General features: G+C 41.4%; 1 protein-coding gene and 1 long non-coding RNA gene across 2 annotated transcripts; one reads left to right on the plus strand and one right to left on the minus strand.

The window, feature by feature from the left end:
* The first annotated feature begins 97 nt into the window (after positions 1-97).
* Positions 98-5,015, plus strand: LOC124124758 (histone lysine acetyltransferase CREBBP-like). The gene is made up of 3 exons (XM_046488023.2): positions 98-253; positions 2,320-2,390; positions 3,258-5,015. Exons 1-3 carry the CDS (start codon positions 178-180, stop codon positions 3,588-3,590), a joined length of 480 nt encoding a protein of 159 aa, XP_046343979.1. The 5' UTR covers positions 98-177; the 3' UTR covers positions 3,591-5,015.
* Positions 5,016-11,832: 6,817 nt separating this feature from the next.
* Positions 11,833-19,301, minus strand: LOC125377539. Its single transcript, XR_007219693.1, has 2 exons — positions 19,209-19,301; positions 11,833-12,572 (listed from the first exon to the last, which is right to left on the minus strand). It is a non-coding gene; the product is annotated as an uncharacterized LOC125377539 (long non-coding RNA).
* Between the last annotated feature and the right edge of the window lie 59 nt (positions 19,302-19,360).

Below are 19,360 nucleotides of genomic sequence, written 5' to 3' on the forward strand. Positions count from 1 at the left end.
TGGTATATATAGTGTATGCGTCAGATAGGTACACATCATTGTGGGTGCACCCTGTGTACACCTATGCTTTGACAGGACCCTTAACCTGCACATAGCTGAAGCGACACCGGGACCACACGCAATACCACAGACAAGGGCTTAGAGTTATCCACCTTTCATACCTGCCACTAGGGGGCCATGGGCTCCAGACTCCGGTCATGTTTGGCATCGTGTGTTGCGTTCAGGCCTGCCTGCGTCAGCAAGGGGGAACCAGGTAAGTCTATTATGATACTACTGACCACAATCTCCGGCCAATCTGGACTGTAAGCTGGATCTCGTTTCCCCCGATGTATTGAATCGTTAGAGAGATGAATATACGCGAGCTACGAGTTATTCATGCGCTAACTTCCTGGTGACAACAATAAGGCTCTACCCCTATGAATAGACGAGACGCGACAGTCAGTGAGAAGTGAAACCTAGTTAATGGCTGGATTGTAGGTTGTTTTCCGGGTTGTAGAACGGGTCAGGCGGTTGAGGATATGTCCTCGGGGTAACCGCAGAACGATTTGGGTATGACAAATAAATCGAAGTATTATTTTTTACTGGGTTAATATTTCAACTGTGTAAAACTAAGTATGTACAATATAACCAAGTATTAGGTAGAAAATTTCCCTATCGATGAATTTAGTAATTTTTGAACATAACACACTTTTCGTGGTCGAAATACCCTGTGTTGGGGGCAATGTCAGTCGTCTGACGCCATCGGCTACTGGATCACCTGGATCCACTTAGTGTAGCATAATATATGTTTCGCATACAGATCAAATACGGAAACTCAAATAGGGTATCTCCTATAGAATTACATATTTAACTGAACAGAGTCTTAAACATAACAGATACAATGTCGAAATTGATTTGTTTCATCATGTTCATTTTGCCTGTGATGGAAAGAGTGTGATTATCATAAGTGATTATCATTTTATGACTGTTCACTGCAACACATGTGTTCAATCTAATTAGGTATCAATAAAGCCATACTCCATCTTATTAAATTCCCCATGGGGCGGTTAGGTAGTCTGGCGGTTAGGTCGCCTGGTAGTTAAAACGTTCTCTTGTCACGCCGGACGCCCGGGTTCGATTGCCCACATTGGTACAATGTGTGAAGCCCATTTCCGTGATATTGCTGGAATATTGCTTAAAGCGGCGTAAACCTCACTCACTGTTCCCCATTTATCAGTTGTACCAGTCAAGGTAAATCCCTGAATTTGGTAGCAATATTCGTTTTGCTGTTGATTGATAATTTCTGTAAGTCACCCAATATTGGTTAATTTGGATTATGTTTTCCACGTTTAGACGTTTACCACTTGGGAACGGAATCGCGGTAAATCTGGGATTCAAACCCGCGCCTAGCGGATCCTGGAACGGTGTCAAGCCAGGACAACAGTCCCATCGGTGACACTGACATTATATCAAAGTCGAACAGTTTCAAATTAAAAGTCGAAGTGCTTTTGGTTTGTTTAACTTCTGTTCTCCGTGGTGACCACCTCCGAACTTTTGTGGGTATGGCGACTCCCCCGAGAACAGAAAGTCTGTTGTTCGATCTCATGGTCACGTCATACCAAAGGACGCTGAGAGAAGGTACTTGTTGTTACCCTGCCTACCTCGGCATATGGGGATAAAATGACTGGATGGCTTGAATCAGTATAATGTGTATGCGCGAGACGAGACCCTCATTAAACCCTCGTTTCCCCCATCTGTTCTTTGTTCTCCGTTCACCTGTGGTGGCACGTGGTCATGTGTACGCCCCAGGGCGCCTTCCGTTGTGCCCTCCCCAGGGCGCTGAGAATGAAAATCGAGTACACACGATTCCCGTTGACTTCAGTAATTATGATGTGGCTTGAGTAAGCCCCAGTGTGGTGTGAAAATATAATAGCATCATAATTATGTGCAGATAAAGATAAACAATGCAGCAAAGAGGGCTTGAGTGACCCTTGCACAGTCAGGCTGGTTTGGCTTTATTATTATTATTATTATTATTATTATTATTATTATTATTATAATTATTATTACACCCCCCAAGCCGATGACGTTGCCACAGGGCCCGAGAGGCGTTCCTTTCAAGTAGGATTGTTGTGATGTTTCTTTTGTCAGCACCGTACCCCTGCTAGTGGTTTCAGCAAGGTGGTAAATGTCAAATACCTACACCCTTCAGGCTTTCCTCCCATATAAGTTGACACACCCTTTTTTAACTGAGGTGCTGTTTATAACTGCGTACAACCAAACGTAATCAATACAACCGAATATAACTGACATATGCCTGGTTGGATTTTTGTGTTACAGATGCCGAGAAAACTTGCACAGATGAACCTGTAGAGGTGACAGCAACATTGAAAGAGGGAGAGATTGATACAGTAAGATGTTGACAAGCATGCGTTGAGCATCTTATTCGGTTTTGCTCGAATAGTCTATCTGGAAACCGTGCTTCAAACACGTCATTGCGCCCCTCGTGGCTTATTCTCCCTACAGTGTTTTATTGCACGATTAACAACCCCCACTCGTCGTTCATTTCATATCTGAGATATCAACATTATTTACAAGCTCCCCAAGCATGTTAGTAAAATTTACAAGCTTTAAAAATATTTGCCCGTATTCAAATAAGGATGACCCCTGAATACAATCCGAATCGGCAATATCGGACAAGTCCATTTTATAAACAGGGGTTAAGATTGGTATTTCCTGAATATTCTCACAATTCTCACTGCCATTATCGGTACCTTTTCTCCTAATACCGATTTTCTTATCTCTTCCATTTTGTGATGCGATCGTTCGGCCATTGTATTTAACCTGCGTTGCCCTGTTACATCCATGGGGACCAACTCACAAAACCCCGTGCCGATCCGGGCTAGAATAGGTCTTCAGCAACCCATGCTTGCTGTAAAAGGCGACTATGTCGAAAGAGGCGACCAACGGGATCGGGTGATCAGGCTGTACCTATATTGACATACAGTTGGGGGTCCAGGGTACAGGGTAGTCTATCATACAGACCCTGAAACAAATATGTCCAATACATCCTATGTAAGTCTATCATATTTGGCAAGTCTAGATAATATCAGTCTGGAAATGAACAGAGTCTCTAGGCTCTGTTTTATTATATTTCATAGCTACAATTTAACAACTGTTTTTTTGTCTGTAAACTATGTTCATTTCAGAGACTAGATGTTAGTCTAGGTACATGGTTTCACTGGAGGGTATTCAGACAGTGTTTCTTTTCTTGGCAGGTTGACAGTAAGACTTCCCCCGGAGATGGAGAACAGGATGTCGGCGACAAACCTGCACCGCCCAAGAAGACGCGCAAGCAGGAAATAGAGGGCTATGTGCAGTCGTTAGTACATGCCGTGAAATGTAAGGACCCTTCCTGCACTGTAACGGATTGCCAGAGGATACGAGAAGGCGTCAGACACATGCAAACATGCACCAAGAAGATGAGTGGCGGATGCACGACCTGTAAACAGTTAATTGCTCTGTGCTGCCATCATGCCAAGAGCTGTCGTAGTGACGATTGTCAGCTTCAGTTTTGTGTACAACTGAAAAATAACTCGCGGAAAACGTGATTACAAGGAATATTTAATCTGCCGTTGCTACAACTGAAGTTGGATGCAATGTTTACAAATCACCTTGGTCTTGAGAAACACTTTAAGGATAATTATCAATGAACAGTAATTGTTCAATCAGGTCTGGATTTTAAAGAGTTTGGTTAAAGTAGAGTGCCAATTGGGATGTTTTGTTTTTTTATATACGAGTTAACATCATTGACAAAAGCACTATTAAGGTATGATATGTATATATATAAAATAATGATCGATCTCTTATTTATCCTCAAATAATCTCTACAATGCGTGTTCCTTGGGAATTGGAAGATTGGAAGATCTTCAGGAGTCTTCTACTTGATATTCTGGGCGAGGAGGGGCGAGGAATCTGTTCACAAAAGACATATAAAAATAATTTGCCCTCAGTTTTTGCAATGAAAAATAGAAAAAAATGATTCCTTCACTGGATATGGTTGATATTTAGTAATGTAATTAATTTGTTTTGAGTTACAGATAAGAATTATACTTATTTACTGACAAAATGCTCCGTCTCAAACAAATCGTCCAACCCAGAATATAACATGGTCGTCTCTTTCCCTCGCCACGAAAGCGGCTTTATTATCATGTTGTTTCTGTTTATAGTTTATAGTCATCATGGTTACATGTAGATCTGCTTTATAGCCTGTCGAATGCTCGCGTTGCTTCCTGTCTAGCCAGATTGTCAGCTATACCAAATTTTGTTATGTTCTAGGTTTTCTGTTAATCTGTTTGACTGGCGATATTGTTCCCACACACATGTACACATCTCCAGTCACGACAACTGACGGCTGCTGTGGCAGAAAAGGGATGTTTTACATGTTGGTTAGCGTATGACCAGTGAACCTATTGCTTGTTTGAGCGCGCTGCTTTGAGAAATATATGTATATTCTGTCAACACAAATCCGATCTTCCGATGACATTTCAATTAATTACATGTATTTCGAACAAATGTTTTATGGTACGGGCGCTCCTATTGGTTGTTGGAAGGATAGACTAACCAATAGTTAGATCCGAATGTTGTGTTGTTTCTTACGAACAACGCGGCAGTGGAGGTTTAAATTCAGGTAGCGATTTATTTCAACTCATTTGGTAAGGGGATCATTCAGCTAATGTAACTTTCAGTGATAGGATGTAGCTGTGGGGATATTTTTGGACGCTTCAAACGTGAAAGATTTTATGCGACGTCGTTATGGTTTAGACACGATGTTTAATGGGATGGATGGAATAAACCATTTGGAAATCCTGTCGCTGTGTGATATTTTACATTTGTGAAGTATTTCAATAACGCTTCCATCGGTGTTGACCAGATAATTACAACAATTACGTCTTTTGACTGACAGAGACATGTTTTAAATGCTTTTTGTATTTTATTTATACGTGTTACGATGATCAATAAACTGTTGATAATAACGGCTTGTATGTAATACATTTCCTTTACACGTCTCTGAACCCTTCACAGGATTCCGGGGCAGAGTGCCCAACAGAAATACACTTCTTCAGTGTTAATCGGGTGTGAACGCACCATGCCATTCGAAAAAGGTCAAATGTAACAAATGTAATATTTTGGAAAACGTTTTCTTAGAAAAGTACAAAGCACACAAAGTCAGAGATCTAATCCGCTCAACTGGTCGTCCAGATTACGTATTACTTGTCAGAGGGGTACACAAAGTGCGTGATCTAGCCTACCTGTTGGCGGACTTTCATTTAGTGGAAGCCTCGGTGGCTGAGTTGGTTAGATCTCTTTGTATGCTGGCGGCTAGGTGCCTCACTCTGGCAGTGTGGGTTCGAATCCCGTATGGGACTCCATCGAGAATCTGTACTTAATTAAGAAAGTGTTATCCCAAATATAACATTTGTTAATCGGGTGGTTACAATACATTTATTGGCTTGTCATGGGTCATCGAAACTCCCGACGGCAAGGATCATTGCTACTGTTATCAGCCACTGGTTCCTCTGGTACTGATTATGTAAAGAGCGCCATAAAATAGATGTATCCTTGTGTCACATGTACACACATTGATACAGGTTGATAATATAGTCTCTTTGGTGTTATGAAACCAATTGGCAAGGATAATTATATACTCGTGTTTAATGTGTCTCTGTCCCGTTTCTAAGTGACCGCCTCCGTGGTCTAGTGGTAGAGCGGAAGGTCCGTGGTTCGAAACCCGACCGCGTTATACCAAAAGACGTTAAAAGATGGTACTTGTTGTTACCCTGTCTGGCGATCGGCATTAAGGGGCTAAAACAAGGACTGGTCGGCTCGGAGTCAGTTTACTGTGTCTGAGTGGGGTATTCATGTTAAACTGCGGCATTGTATCTCAGTGAGCTAGCACTATAAATCGGCATCAGTCCGGACTAGTACAAGCAGCCACACAAACACACACACGTACATGCACGTCGCTATATAAGTGCAATAATCTTGGACGCGACGTTAAACCCCATTTCACCTCACCTCACTCCATTTCTAAGTGATTAATTCTGTGATAGTACAGCCAAGGTGCTAAAGCGATTGCTTATCACGTTGAAGACGCCAGTTGACACCCCCGAAAGGGTTATGTCTAAAGCGGATTCGCGATGTCTCCTTTGACGTAACATTAGCTCACTCATTTTCGCATGTTATAGGCAGAGGTCAACAGTACATTTTCGCATGTTATAGACAGAGGCCAATGTCAGTGCATCTTCGCATTTTATAGGCAGAGGTCAACAGTACATTTATATCTTACCGTCGAAATCAACGACGGACGAATTAGTACTTAGCTTTGCATGTGTTTGTGACGAGTGCCACCGGTGGGGCAGGATACCTTGTATTATCACTCTTTGATAGTGACACAAACAAAATTTAATGTTCATGATATAGTCGGAATTGTACAATCGACTCGGCTTTCAGCGGAGATTTCTTTATATGAATATAGAAAGGGTTTTGTCGCTTTTATTTATTTGCATGGGAACACATTTTTCTTGTATTGAAACGAATTACCGTGTCGAGTGACTTTGTGTGCTCATCTTTTAATAATTTTTTAATTTGAAGTTTACACGATATACAGCTTTTCCATTGGACGAGAGAGCGGTCACATGACCGCGAAATTGACGTTCTTAAGTGTATGAACGACACAATTTGACGTTCATACGTTTTCCACGAGACCGTGTTCTTGAAATGACGTAAACACTGATGGACTACTTCCACATTCCTGGGGAAACCCCTGGGAATTCCCCAGCACGAAAACACACATAAGCGTTCTTTCTCATCATTTAGAACCTTTATTCGTGGTCTCAGCGTTTCAGTATACATTGAGAAATGTCAGAGAGCGTGACTGCATGATTGTTCACGAATATCCTCGCTGCGGCCCATCCTAATGAACAAACGATGAAATGCACATCTAAACTATCGTAGTGTCGACTCGATCCGTGCCTAGGCTGACATTGACCGTCTCCAGCAATCTATGAATTTACCTTAGTGTCTGTTTGACGCATCTTTATTCACCTTTCAATGATCGGCCAGTTGATCAATGATGACTAACACATGTATCCGCCACACGTTCATTAACAACTTGGGAAATCTCTCCCGTCACGTTTATCGTGTCGGCCAATTTGACGTCTTGTACTTGATGTAAATGTATTACGACGCGCTGTCATTGTGACTGACTTACTGAGGTAGTTCTTTACAGACCTTTCTCATCTTATGAGGATATGATTTGAACACACGTGCTGCTTAAGATGTTTCTGAAGAGCAAGTTGTGCATCCATACGCCCATGTCACCTCTCTTTTTGAGGAACTATTTTACTCCGCGATATAGCTGGTTGTTGTATGGCTGTCCGTGTAAACATGAAGTCACACGTACTAAATAAAATTGTGTTTAGATCTTGGCCTACATCCTTTGAGGTAAGAAATTGTGATAAAAAAATTATAAGAATTGACTAGAGTGCGGGCCAAACACTGTATGAACCTCACTCTATGAAGGTTCATACTCCAATGAACTCACACAAAGTGAAGGTCAATTCTAAAGAGGCCTTACATATTCATGACAATAGTTTTCATCATTATTGATGAAACCTTTATTCTTCTTCAGGTGAACGTGCATCACACCGACCTACTGCTTCTTGGTATTGCTAGAATAATGCTACATGCGTCGTAAAGTAATACACACTCACTCGTCGGATAAGAAAGAACCTTTAGCTTGAACAATGCAAGCGTGATCTACATGCACCTTCCTATAGCCCATGTACCCTGACGCTGGTCAGTAGTATATCATCTTTAATATCTATGTATGTGAATGTGAAAAACGAGCACCAGTCGGTAACAATGGCTGTTTATGATTCTTTGTGTAACCTCAACAATGTTCATTCCTGTCCGTGTTTCGATTTGTAATGATGATTGCTTCATAAACATCTGTCACATCTGCCACAAACATCTGTCAGGTCAGCAATGTAGAAATATGCCCAGCATTGGAGCCACATGTCGAGTCCATTCCATGGAGCGCAATACTGATCACGATTCCTCTGCAGACTTACAGAACGACATACATGTACGTAGGTGACACGTGAAACCTGAACGGGAACACGTAGTCCTGCATCAATTCGGGCTTTCCTTCCAAATCAATCTGTGATATAAACGAAGGTATAACAGAGCAACACCAGGACAAGTTTTGAATTCATTTCAAATTTATTTGTTTGGATCTATCAGCCGGGATCAAGTATTCACTTCTGGGGATTGGGATCTACGGGGAGGTTGTTCTATTCTTGTGAATAACTGCATGTTGTTTTAGGCCCCAGTGACCAATGTTTAAGCCATATGGCAACGCCCTATAAACATTCGAGACTATTCCAAGCAACCACTGGTTGACAACACGTGCAACGAACAGCAAGGAACACGATGACACACATTCAACAAGACACACAATATGATGTCCTTCGTGATAGTCGGCTTAAGTTTTGTATCTCTTTCTTACTCACTTCAATAAAAGGTGTAAGATACTGTAAGAGCTGTTCGTAATTGTAGAGTTTCGGAAATAGAAAATCCTCCTCATTTGATGTTACAATGTGACACAGGGTCGTGTGTATGGACTGCCGAAACTCAACCCCTGTGTATTTAAACCAAAGCAATGGGTACGAACCGGTTTATGCAAACAATATAGATCATTGAAGTAACGTCAACATGCCACAATAGGATTATGTTTAGGCGAGCGGCATTCGTTTTAACAGAATTTTGACACATCAGGTACAGACATTATAATTACGTCTAATGCAGTATTTTGTCTCTCTCACCTTTGTGACCCTAAGTAGTTGACCTGTATTATCTATATATGGTTGGCCCGGGGCTCCATCCTCTGGACATGTATGGTGACGCGATTTAACGTGTCACAATCCACCGCCTTGCAATACTGCTGGTCCTGTTAGCTTTGATGTCCGAAAAATATAGTGTCTATCAAATAGCTACCTCCTAAACAAGTCAACAGGATTATACACAACTCGCAGTCCACTTCCACGCAGCATGGATCGATATCATTATCTCCATACATTTGTCATGTTGTTGAGGAATGCTAGGGGAAATGTGTCATGGGTTTTGTTTCAGAGGTATTGCAATAATGTCACGGCAGAGATAATCTCACACTTAAACAAGTCGTTCTTACCTTGTACCATTTATAACCACCCACAGATAACAGATGAAGGAAGGAACTAATGTTGTGTTGATATTGATTCTGCAGATAGTGATCACACTATGCTACGGGGCGGTCGGGTAGCCTAGTGGTTAAAGCGTTCACTCATCACGCCGAAGACCCGGGTTCGATTCCCGACATGGGTACCATGTGGGAAGCCCATTTCTGGTGTCTCAATCACAACTCACCAATATCTTCTATATTTGTTGTCAAATGTTTCTTCTATCCGGATGACTTTGGTATCGCCCAGCTTCTGTGGTCAGTCATCCCATGCCATGATTTTTGCCATTTGTCATGGTTCCAAAATAGGGAGTACTTAACTTTTTTCTTTTTTTACAGAAACTTGAATAGCTATGGAATCTGAAAGAAGAAAATGCCAGGCTGGTTCGCCCATGACACTTTTCTGGCGAAACATAGAATTTAGAGGTTTCTGGCATAGGACTCTAAGCAGATTTGGGCTATGATAATGTTATAAAAAGTTTAAGCAACAAAAGTTGGTCATCACTCTATGATGTCGAAAGAAACATCAATGTTTAGAGCATGGCGTGACTAGCCCATTGATAGAATCGGGGCCAATTCTACCACCCGTCCAGGTGAAGTAAGGGTGGAAGTGGTGTGAAACACCGGTTCCTGGCCCCAGTGCCCTCAACCACCAGCATCCCGTCCTCCACCAAGACAGGGGTGCAACCCCCTTTTACGACCAGCAATGGGGCGCTGAGGACACTTTCTTGTCTACCCGGGGTCCTCACGGGGGTTTATTGCAAGAAAGGTGGGGTAGGACTAACTACCAACACCATTCTACGTGTACTCTAATCTCAGTAGGCGGCACAACACGCAGAAGTGTTATCTGTCAGGTACGTTTTGAGGTCACCATACCTTAAATTGTGAGGTAGCTGGTCCCACACACGGGGTATCTGCTTACCCTGTTCTAGCGGGGTTGACCTTGGCCTCTTTGTAGCACTTATCGTGTGTTCACTTGACAGCCCAATGCAATATTAAGCATCTGGATCAATAGACATAGGTTGGAGTGCCAAGCTTCGATTAACTCCATATCCAACACAAAGTATGCACATTGTGATCAACGCACCGTGCTTTTGTCAAAGGTCGTCGTGCGTCATGTTTGTTTCGATCGTTGCATTGCACGATTTGAATCATATAGACGGCCCACAGTGACACGTACATGTATACATGTAAAAGAGTCAAGTACATAGTATGAGATAAGGTGGGGTATTATATTCTACATACGGTGTCGACATAACTGACCTAAATGTGTCATCTTCAGTCTTGGTTGATTGATATGCTTGTATTGACGTTGTCACGTGATCTTCATTATAGCAGACGTCGACGAAGGTATGTTGTCTGAAGCACAAACATGTTTCCCGCAGAAGTAATCAACTAGTTATCACATTTTAAACTCCTTTTCAAAATCCATCAAATACCTATGTAATGAAGCATCGGAAGCTATGTACGAAATACCATGCCTCTGAAGCAAGCTTCTGTCATCTGCCTAATAACTGTTAGCTGTATCCGTGATGCTGGTTAAATCTATTGTATTCTGTGGATTTGAAATCTGGGGTTTTGAAAATGTATAACCGGTCGAACAAATCCATGTACAGTTCCTTACAGAAATATTACCAGTTGTGACGAGGTCCAGATTGGGGGACCACCTCCATACGTGCTTTGCTTGTGTGCGTTAGTTTGTGTGTTTATTTCCCTCAGGTTATAAGTTTCCTTTTAGACTGTAACTAAAACCAGATAGGCCTGTATTGAAAATAAAAATGTTCTTAAAGCCCCACCCTGTCTATAAATAGCCCGCAAGGTGGCGGTGTTTCAGTTTCGAACAATGACTGACAATGTAAACACAACCGAGTGTCGGGAGAAGTGTTTTGAAAACCATACGGGAACCAGATCACCATTGACCGTCAAACTTCATATCAACTTGAATGACAATCCATGGATACAACAAATGGCTACATATCAAGTCAATAAATTTTCTGTAGTTTTATCATAAAAAATCGAATCGATCGTGTTTGGCGTCTGCATCAATCACACTGGGCGGAACTTATTTCCGGTTGCGCTATAAATAGCAAAGCACATGGTCATGTGTACATGTGAAACATTTAATGCATTTGTGGTCAAAGTGTATTGTGTTGTATATTTTTACGGCAGAACAGCAGCAGAACATCAGTTTCGGTAAATGTAACAGTAACGATACTTAAATACGAAATTGACGAGGTGATTCTTTCATTTCATTCCGAAACTTACAGATATTTGTTTAGTTTTGGTCATTTGCATTCAACAGTTAGATTTGTGCCACACAATAATCAGTTTATATTCATAAAACTTAAAAATTATTACACAGATTTTTCAACTAGTGTTTAGGAAGGGGCCTAATTTGAAGCACAATGATTTCTCAGCTTGACTACAATAGATGAATATGTCACGTGTATCAACATAACAATGCACATAAGCAACTGGTAAATAAGTAACGAAATATACTTGATGTTTTGACCTACAGAAAGCGTGTCCAGATAATATTGTTCTTACGACAAACGAAGACTCCAATACACATATTCCAAGAGAACTTTAATAATGAATTGCCTTTTCTTTCACAGAATTTTCACACACAAAACTGAGTTTGATCATTAGATCCACACTTGTCCCATGTATTTTTTGTTCGGGGTATTTGGATACACTTCGCGCACAAGTTTTAAAATACAATCTGGGATCCCTTTCCTGTTTGGTCCACACCAATCCTTCATCTGCTGCAACGTTTAATATCCGTTTCTTCAAGTCCAAGTATCTGAAATCTCTCCAAACACTTCGTTTATTTAGCTCAATCCACAAGCAATGTGTTCGAATCGACGAATTTCTGCAACATGGTGGCCGCACCATTCCCTAACTTCGATTGCCTTGCCGTGTCACGCATGGTTGACAAAAGAAGTCAGTAGACATATTCAGCTTCATCTGGTTCCACAATGATTTCTAGCTGTGAAACTGATTCACTATTCACAAAAATCGTCACTGAATTTATCAAAGTTTCTTTTGCACTTGCAAGGGCGAGAAGAGAGGCGCCATCTTGTCGATTCGAGTTGTGAATCGGAATGATGTCATCTTGAATTGGAACTTTCTCCACGATAAAGTCACCAATGTCATAATCGAAAGGACCAAAGGCTCCCTGATTATCTCGAACAACTCTTCGTCCAATTTGGCTTCACATGAAAATGTTTTGTTGCTCATATTGAAGACAAGCAAAATTGCAAAGTTCTTGACAGTTGTAAGCAGCAGTCGATGCGCTCAGGGGGCGTGGTTGCTAGAAGATCGCGTGGTCAGAAAGGGGAAAACAAAAAAGTTTTAGAAAGTAATAAAAGAAATACGCAGTGCAATCCAAAAGTACCATGTACAGGATATTTTTTAATAATAATATTTATCATATAATGGGTGGGTTTCTCGGCAGGATAAAGCCAACGGATAAAAACGATATCCGTTGGGGTCATATGCGGATAGAGATGCAAATATCAAAGGTCAAGTAGGGACTACTTTCACTGTTTATAAACAAACATGGCGTCGCCCTCGTCATTGGGCGATCGAGTAAGAAATAACCATCGGGAATCTGGATAAACTACAGAGATAATTGCTATCATTATCAAAAGAACAGTCTAATATACTGAAAATAAGTGTCTAACTGTGACGTAGCTACGGCATTTTATAAGTTTGGGCAACTTTAGAAATATAAATTTCGAAACAATTTTGCGAGGGCACGAGGCCTAGCGAAGCGGAATCAGTAGCCATATCTGTGCTTGTTGACCTCTGCGGCTTGAAACCTTCTCCACAAATTTAAATAGTTGGATTTGGTCGAAATATGTTTGAATTGTTACCTTGTTTCGTTTTGTCGCTGTGTGTACATCTGACTACACTTCTTAACGTTATGACAGGACAGACCGACTGTCAACAACGTCTGCCCGTGGCCGTGATGTTTAATAGGTTAGAGTAGCTTCCCTTTGACAAAGGACAGTTACTCTAGCGGACAGACCGATGGATTGCCGCGAAATGCGTACATGTTGCTTCGCCACTGTATAAGAAACAGATTTCAGTTGGAACTACATTGGCTACTGTCACTGTCCGACTGACTCATCATTTACCCTGTGACGTAATAAATATTAATGCGCGCATTCCAGGAAAACTCGCAATGTTTCGGTTATGTATGTGAGAGAGGGAAACCGATTTTGAATCACAGAATTAAAGAATGACATTATATGATAAAGAGGTTATCACGCTTGTGTGTTTGGGGATGGTACACCCCAAACACACTCGCGTGATAACCTCTATTCACGAAAAACATCTTTTCTACAAATGCAAAATAATCTAATAGTTTATCCCAAGGTCGTAACCCTGATCACGTGGTGGGTATTTGGAAGGAATCCTTGAATGAGGCCGTGTGTATTACATTGTTGAATTCAACTGCCCAGGAAGATTGTTGAGGCATTAACATTATGACAGATGTTCGTCAGAGAGAAACATTGTTGCTTTGAGCTTCGAGACAAAACATTTGTTAATGCCGAAGTAGCCAGCGACCTGAATCTAAGCTTGATGAAAATAATGTTGAAACCCATTTTCACGCACATGACAGAATGAATGTGAACAAATATTTATCTGAACATCGTTTCGAAGTCTGTGAGGCTGTCCGTATTTTAATATTTTTATCTCCATTCCGACGTGAAATAATATAATGTCTTCGTGTCTCAATATTGCTGCCGCTGTGGAAAATTGCGCACCGATCTAATAAATGAAATACTACTAGATCTACTATTGCACCGTCATAAAAGAACCAGGTCAACTTTATCTTTGTTCCGTTGTTTATTAAAAATTCGTTTCCGAAGCAAAGCGAATCGATCTACATCATAAATTAATTCATTGGCCAAATTCTAGTACCAAGTGTTAAGTCGTGTCAGCTAAATGTGGGAGGAAAGCCCGAAGTGATGCAGGTCTCAAACGTTTCCCACCTCAGTGAAACCCACGAGCATGGTTATAGTGCTGACAAACCTAGAAACATAATCGGGGCGAACCGGGATTCGAACCCACAATCATAGGTTTCTGGCGTGCCCAAGGGACGCAACTCTGCACAGTGAATCGCGGCGCCTTTTACGACTATGCCCCCTATAGCCAATTAAGAATCCACACTAAAAACAGATTCTCCTTGTCAAGTCCTTTTCTAATGATATCGGCATGTCCTTTGGACTCGACAAATGCAACATTCTTTATCTGCAACGTGGCAGGGTAGAGGAGGGAGGATAAGTCAGTTGACTTGGAGGAGGAGTTATTGACCATCTCGTGGAAGGCCTATACGTACTCAGGGATGCAGATTAGGGACAAACTCCAGAATGCCCATATCAAGGTAAGACTTCGGGAAGAGTACAAATGTAGACTTAAGAAAATATGGAATTCAGAGCTCAATGCTCGCACTAAAGTCAAAGACACAACTCTTAATGCTGTACCCGTCCTTTCATATGTTTTGGTGTGTTGATTGGACGAAACAAAAACATGACAACCTCACACGAAGAATCATGTCAGACAATAGATCCCACCACCCTCGCTCTTCCCTCAATCGCATATATTTACCAAGCATAATGGGAGGGGAGCATGGTGTCAATCACTGGTTGTCTGGTCCAGATTCAGACAGACAGACAGACACACAAATATATGTGTTCTATTTCAGCATTGCATGGCACTGACCCTTCACATGCCATTATTAGTGAGTGAGTGAGTGAGTGAGTCAGTGAGTGAGTCAGTGAGTTATTGTTCTAAGTTACCTATCACGTATGTCCTATTGGTACAGATATCAAGTATTTCACACTGGCACAATCTACATTTCGAACAAGTGACGAGTAAATCAATGTTATTGAAGTTTGTTGTTGCTATAGGGCTCGCGAGGAGGGGAATATCAGCATTACAGATATCGCGTGATGGACTGCGAGACATAGTCATGTGAATGACGCTCAAATAACACCCACCTACTGTACCCACCTACTGTACCCACCTACTGTACCCACCTACTGTAGCGTGTAACTTGTAGATTCAGTGTGCCGCCGATGCCACACTGTATGAAAATGTGTAGCCCGTTTATGATTCAAGAGAAGATCAGGGGAAGTTTTTTAATCATAAACAGGGCTATATAGTGACTAATATAAACTTAACAAAAATTGGGGATACTCGGAAATAATCAACAACTTCCAAAATTGTAAGAGCCATTAGTTTCTTGTAATAGTTGTATGATAATAATGAGCGAATTGGGAACACATCACAATCGTTAGTGACATATATGATTGTTGGTGTTATGACTGCCAACGATCTTGAAGGACTGTAGGGTTAAGGTGGGAATTTTCAAAGTTGACGTTTTTAGATCAGTAGTGCTAATACTGCAATGATTTGACTAGCATACATTCCCACGACGAGGCATACTGCGTTTGAATCTCCTAATGACGTTTTGAGGGAGTTTGTCCCACTCCTCTTGCAGCGCATGGCCAAGTTCAGCCATTGTGGTCCACAGCCTATGACATTGACGCACACGTCTCCCTGTCATGTCCTTGTCGTGTTCAATAGGGTAATTGGTCTGGGGTCATTGCTTACCATGGATGTTGACGAGGATTACAATGAAATGACTAATTTGTTATCCAAAGAACCAAGGAAGTTTGGTAAACTGTAAACAAAATGTATATTTCCAGGTCCTAAACTACAACTGGACGCTGCTCGAGCCAACACAGACAGGTGCCACGTAATTACAGACGGTGAGCTGGTCAACTCGCCGCCCGCCACACGATACAGGGATGCCGGCAGGTTACAGACATACCACGGCACCTGTAGCTCTACCCCATCCCCCTTCCTCCACACCCCTCTAATGTCAGCCCTGCCCCACACACACCACGATACTGGGAGACCCACTCCAGGGTGGGTGTGGTGAGTGGAGAGCGGTGGCCTGTTGTTCTAGAGATGGCTGTCGGGGGGGAGAGCCATGTGGACAGTGGGTGGTGTGTTTGTGTACAGCGCCGCTCCTGGTGTGTCGGTGTATGGAGCTGTGGCACACACGGGGGGAGTTTCTCTACCTGGGTGTATCAGCAGGGGAAGTGGGGTGAGTGTTACAGAAACACAATGTCTGACACACCCGGCACACAGGCCACCCTCCACAATGGCGTTGTTATGATTATCAATCTGCGGTAATCGATCATTTATCACACATTTCCTACATTTCTGGGAAATGGCACAACAATCAACTGAGTGCAGAAATTCATGAAAAGTTGTTACAAATCATGAATTTGTTGACATGTTTCGTTTCTTCAATATAATTGTTTTAAATCCCCACATGAATAGTGTTGTGCTGAAAGAATTGCAGTTGTGCCACCACATTGCCACATTTGATGTCAGTGAAGAAATGTGATGAAAGTGATTAAAGGGGACATAGAATGTACCTGTGTATATGTGATGGGCCTACGGAAATATTACAAACCTATGATTGTGGGATCGAATCCCGGATCGCCCCAATTATGTTTCTAGGTTTGTCAGCACCATAACGTGCTCATTGGTTCACCAAAGTGGTAAACGTCTGAGACCTGCATCACTTCGGGTTTTCCTCCCAAAAAAAGCTGACGCGACGTGTTGTAACAGGAAGCTTGTTCAAAGTGACGTTAAACTCAACCCACTCACTCACTCACAGAAATCCATGGGAACCTTCTCTCTATAGGGTACTCCACCTAAATGCAAGGAGTGCCTGCATGTTACCTGAGGCCATACAAGGGTGTCTGAATGTAACCAGCATCACAGTTGCTGCACTGTGAACAAGTACAGGAAACCGGTGGGGCCTTGTAAAGGCTATATAACTATAGCTGTCAGACTCTAGCATGGGCCGATGTTACTCTGATACAAAAACACTTGAATATAAACAAAGAAGATGATACTATTCTGAAACACGTGAGAAAATAACGTTGAGATAAATAGACATATTGAAGTTTGAGGGAGCTGAGCCTGTTATTTTTTGTTCTTCTTTATCGCGAGATAAGTAAAACACATTCCCGCACTGATGTTACCTCAGTGTTTGGCCATTAAATTGGAACATTACGAAAATTTAACAACTTATAAATAGTTTTCTATCCCTGGATTTGAAAAAAACATTTACTGCTGACATTATAACTATTTCTTGAACTACCATTACGACCGCCACGATAGCAAATATACACGTGGTTTACTTTTTGATGCATCTTTACAAGCAATGTGTGGCACATTCTGCAATATTTCTTTATCTGAAAGGTAACATAATTTACCAAAGTATGAGGTAAACATGCATCGAATTCAGTTTGTCGAAATGTCGGAGTTTATGTAGTTCCAGATAATGAAATGTCACAGTTGATGTAGTTCCAGACAACGAAATGTCACAGTTTATGAGGTTCCACATAACGAAAAGTCACAGTTGATGTAGTTCAAGATAACGAGATGTCACAGTTTATGAAGTTCTAGATCACGAGATGTCACAGTTTATGTAGTCTCAGATGATGAGATGTCATAGTTAATGTAGTTCCAGATGACGAAATGTGGCAATTTTTTATGAGGTTCCACATAACGAAATGTCGGAGTTTATGTAGTTCTAGATCACGAGATTTCACAGTTGATGTAGTTCCAGATAACGAAATGTCACAGTTTATGTAGTTCCAGATAACGAGATGTCAGAGTTTATGTAGTTCCAGATAACGAGACGGCACAGTTTATGTAGTTCCAGATAACGAGATGTCAGAGTTTATGAGGTTCCACATAACGAAATGTCGGAGTTTATGTAGTTCTAGATAACGAGATTTCACAGTTGATGTAGTTCCAGATAACGAAATGTCACAGTTTATGTAGTTCCAGATAACGAGATGTCAGAGTTTATGTAGTTCCAGATAACGAGACGGCACAGTTTATGTAGTTCCAGATAACGAGATGTCAGAGTTTATGAGGTTCCACATAACGAAATGTCGGAGTTTATGTAGTTCCAGATAATGAAATGGCACAGTTTATGTAGTTCCAGATAACGAGATGGCACAGTTTATGTAGTTCCAGATAACGAGATGTCAGAGTTTATGTAGTTCCAGATAACGAGATGTCAGAGTTTATGTAGTTCCAGATAACGAGATGTCAGAGTTGATGTAGTTCCAGATAACTAGATGTCAGAGTTTATGTAGTTCCAGATAACGAGATGTCAGGGTTTATGTAGTTCCAGATAACGAGATGTCAGAGTTTATGTAGTTCCAGATCACGAGATGTCAGGGTTTATGTTGTTCCAGATAATGAAATGGCACAGTTTATGTAGTTACAGATAACGAGATATATCAAAGTATATGATTCCAAATGAATTTATGACACGAACTAGGTTATATGTTATGCATAGTGTGCTAGGGGTCCGTGCTCTTGCATTTTGGCGATAACTGAAGGGTGAGTTTATTTCATTGATATGGAATAGACATTTCTATGCATATCTGACGATAATCAGTTACAAGAAATTTGTTCATCGTAATTAATTTATTCACTAGTAAGCAACAAACGATTTTCCGCCATTTTGCGATGCATGTAGATTAAAGCTTTCAATACGCGACGAGTGGGAAGTGTATATAAGCAATCACTGTGTATGTACAGCGGAGGCATTCCCATGTTGAGTGTGAATTTACAAGAAATATTTTAGTGGTGTTAGCACTTTTTATAATGATAGGAACAAAGGCTATGTGAGTTATTAAGAAGTGCATGATTTGAAGTATTGCCAATGTAGAGCCTTTGGATGTTGAATAACATGACTTTGAAATCAGTGAGGCTATATGTGGCTCAGGGATGCAACTCAGGGAGATACAGTGCTCGATAGCACATAGCAAAAAAACCCTGAATTTCCTGAGAAGATCATCGATGATTTAAAAAAAAATAAAAATGGTTTTACCTGATGTCAGACTTTAACAATGAATAAGATACTCCTCGAGAATGAACGTATTGGTGTACTGACCGTCGCGATCGTGATGTGTGACTGCGCAAGCTAAACCCCGAAAGACGAGTCCAGTTTGCAAGGGTACGCTGTTTCAGCTTGGTGTCACG

Source organism: Haliotis rufescens, unplaced genomic scaffold (assembly GCF_023055435.1).
Source record: "Haliotis rufescens isolate VD_foot unplaced genomic scaffold, xgHalRufe1.0.p SCAF_9, whole genome shotgun sequence".
NCBI lineage: Eukaryota > Metazoa > Mollusca > Gastropoda > Lepetellida > Haliotidae > Haliotis > Haliotis rufescens.

What these genes read in the sequence shown, in the direction of transcription:
- LOC124124758 (XM_046488023.2), top strand. Translation starts at nt 178, where the DNA reads ATGGGCTCCAGACTCCGGTCATGTTTGGCATCGTGTGTTGCGTTCAGG. An exon ending in CGTCAGCAAGGGGGAACCAG is followed by an intron (nt 254 to 2,319) that starts GTAAGTCTATTA and finishes TTTGTGTTACAG; the next exon opens with ATGCCGAGAAAACTTGCACA. An exon ending in AAGAGGGAGAGATTGATACA is followed by an intron (nt 2,391 to 3,257) that starts GTAAGATGTTGA and finishes TTTTCTTGGCAG; the next exon opens with GTTGACAGTAAGACTTCCCC.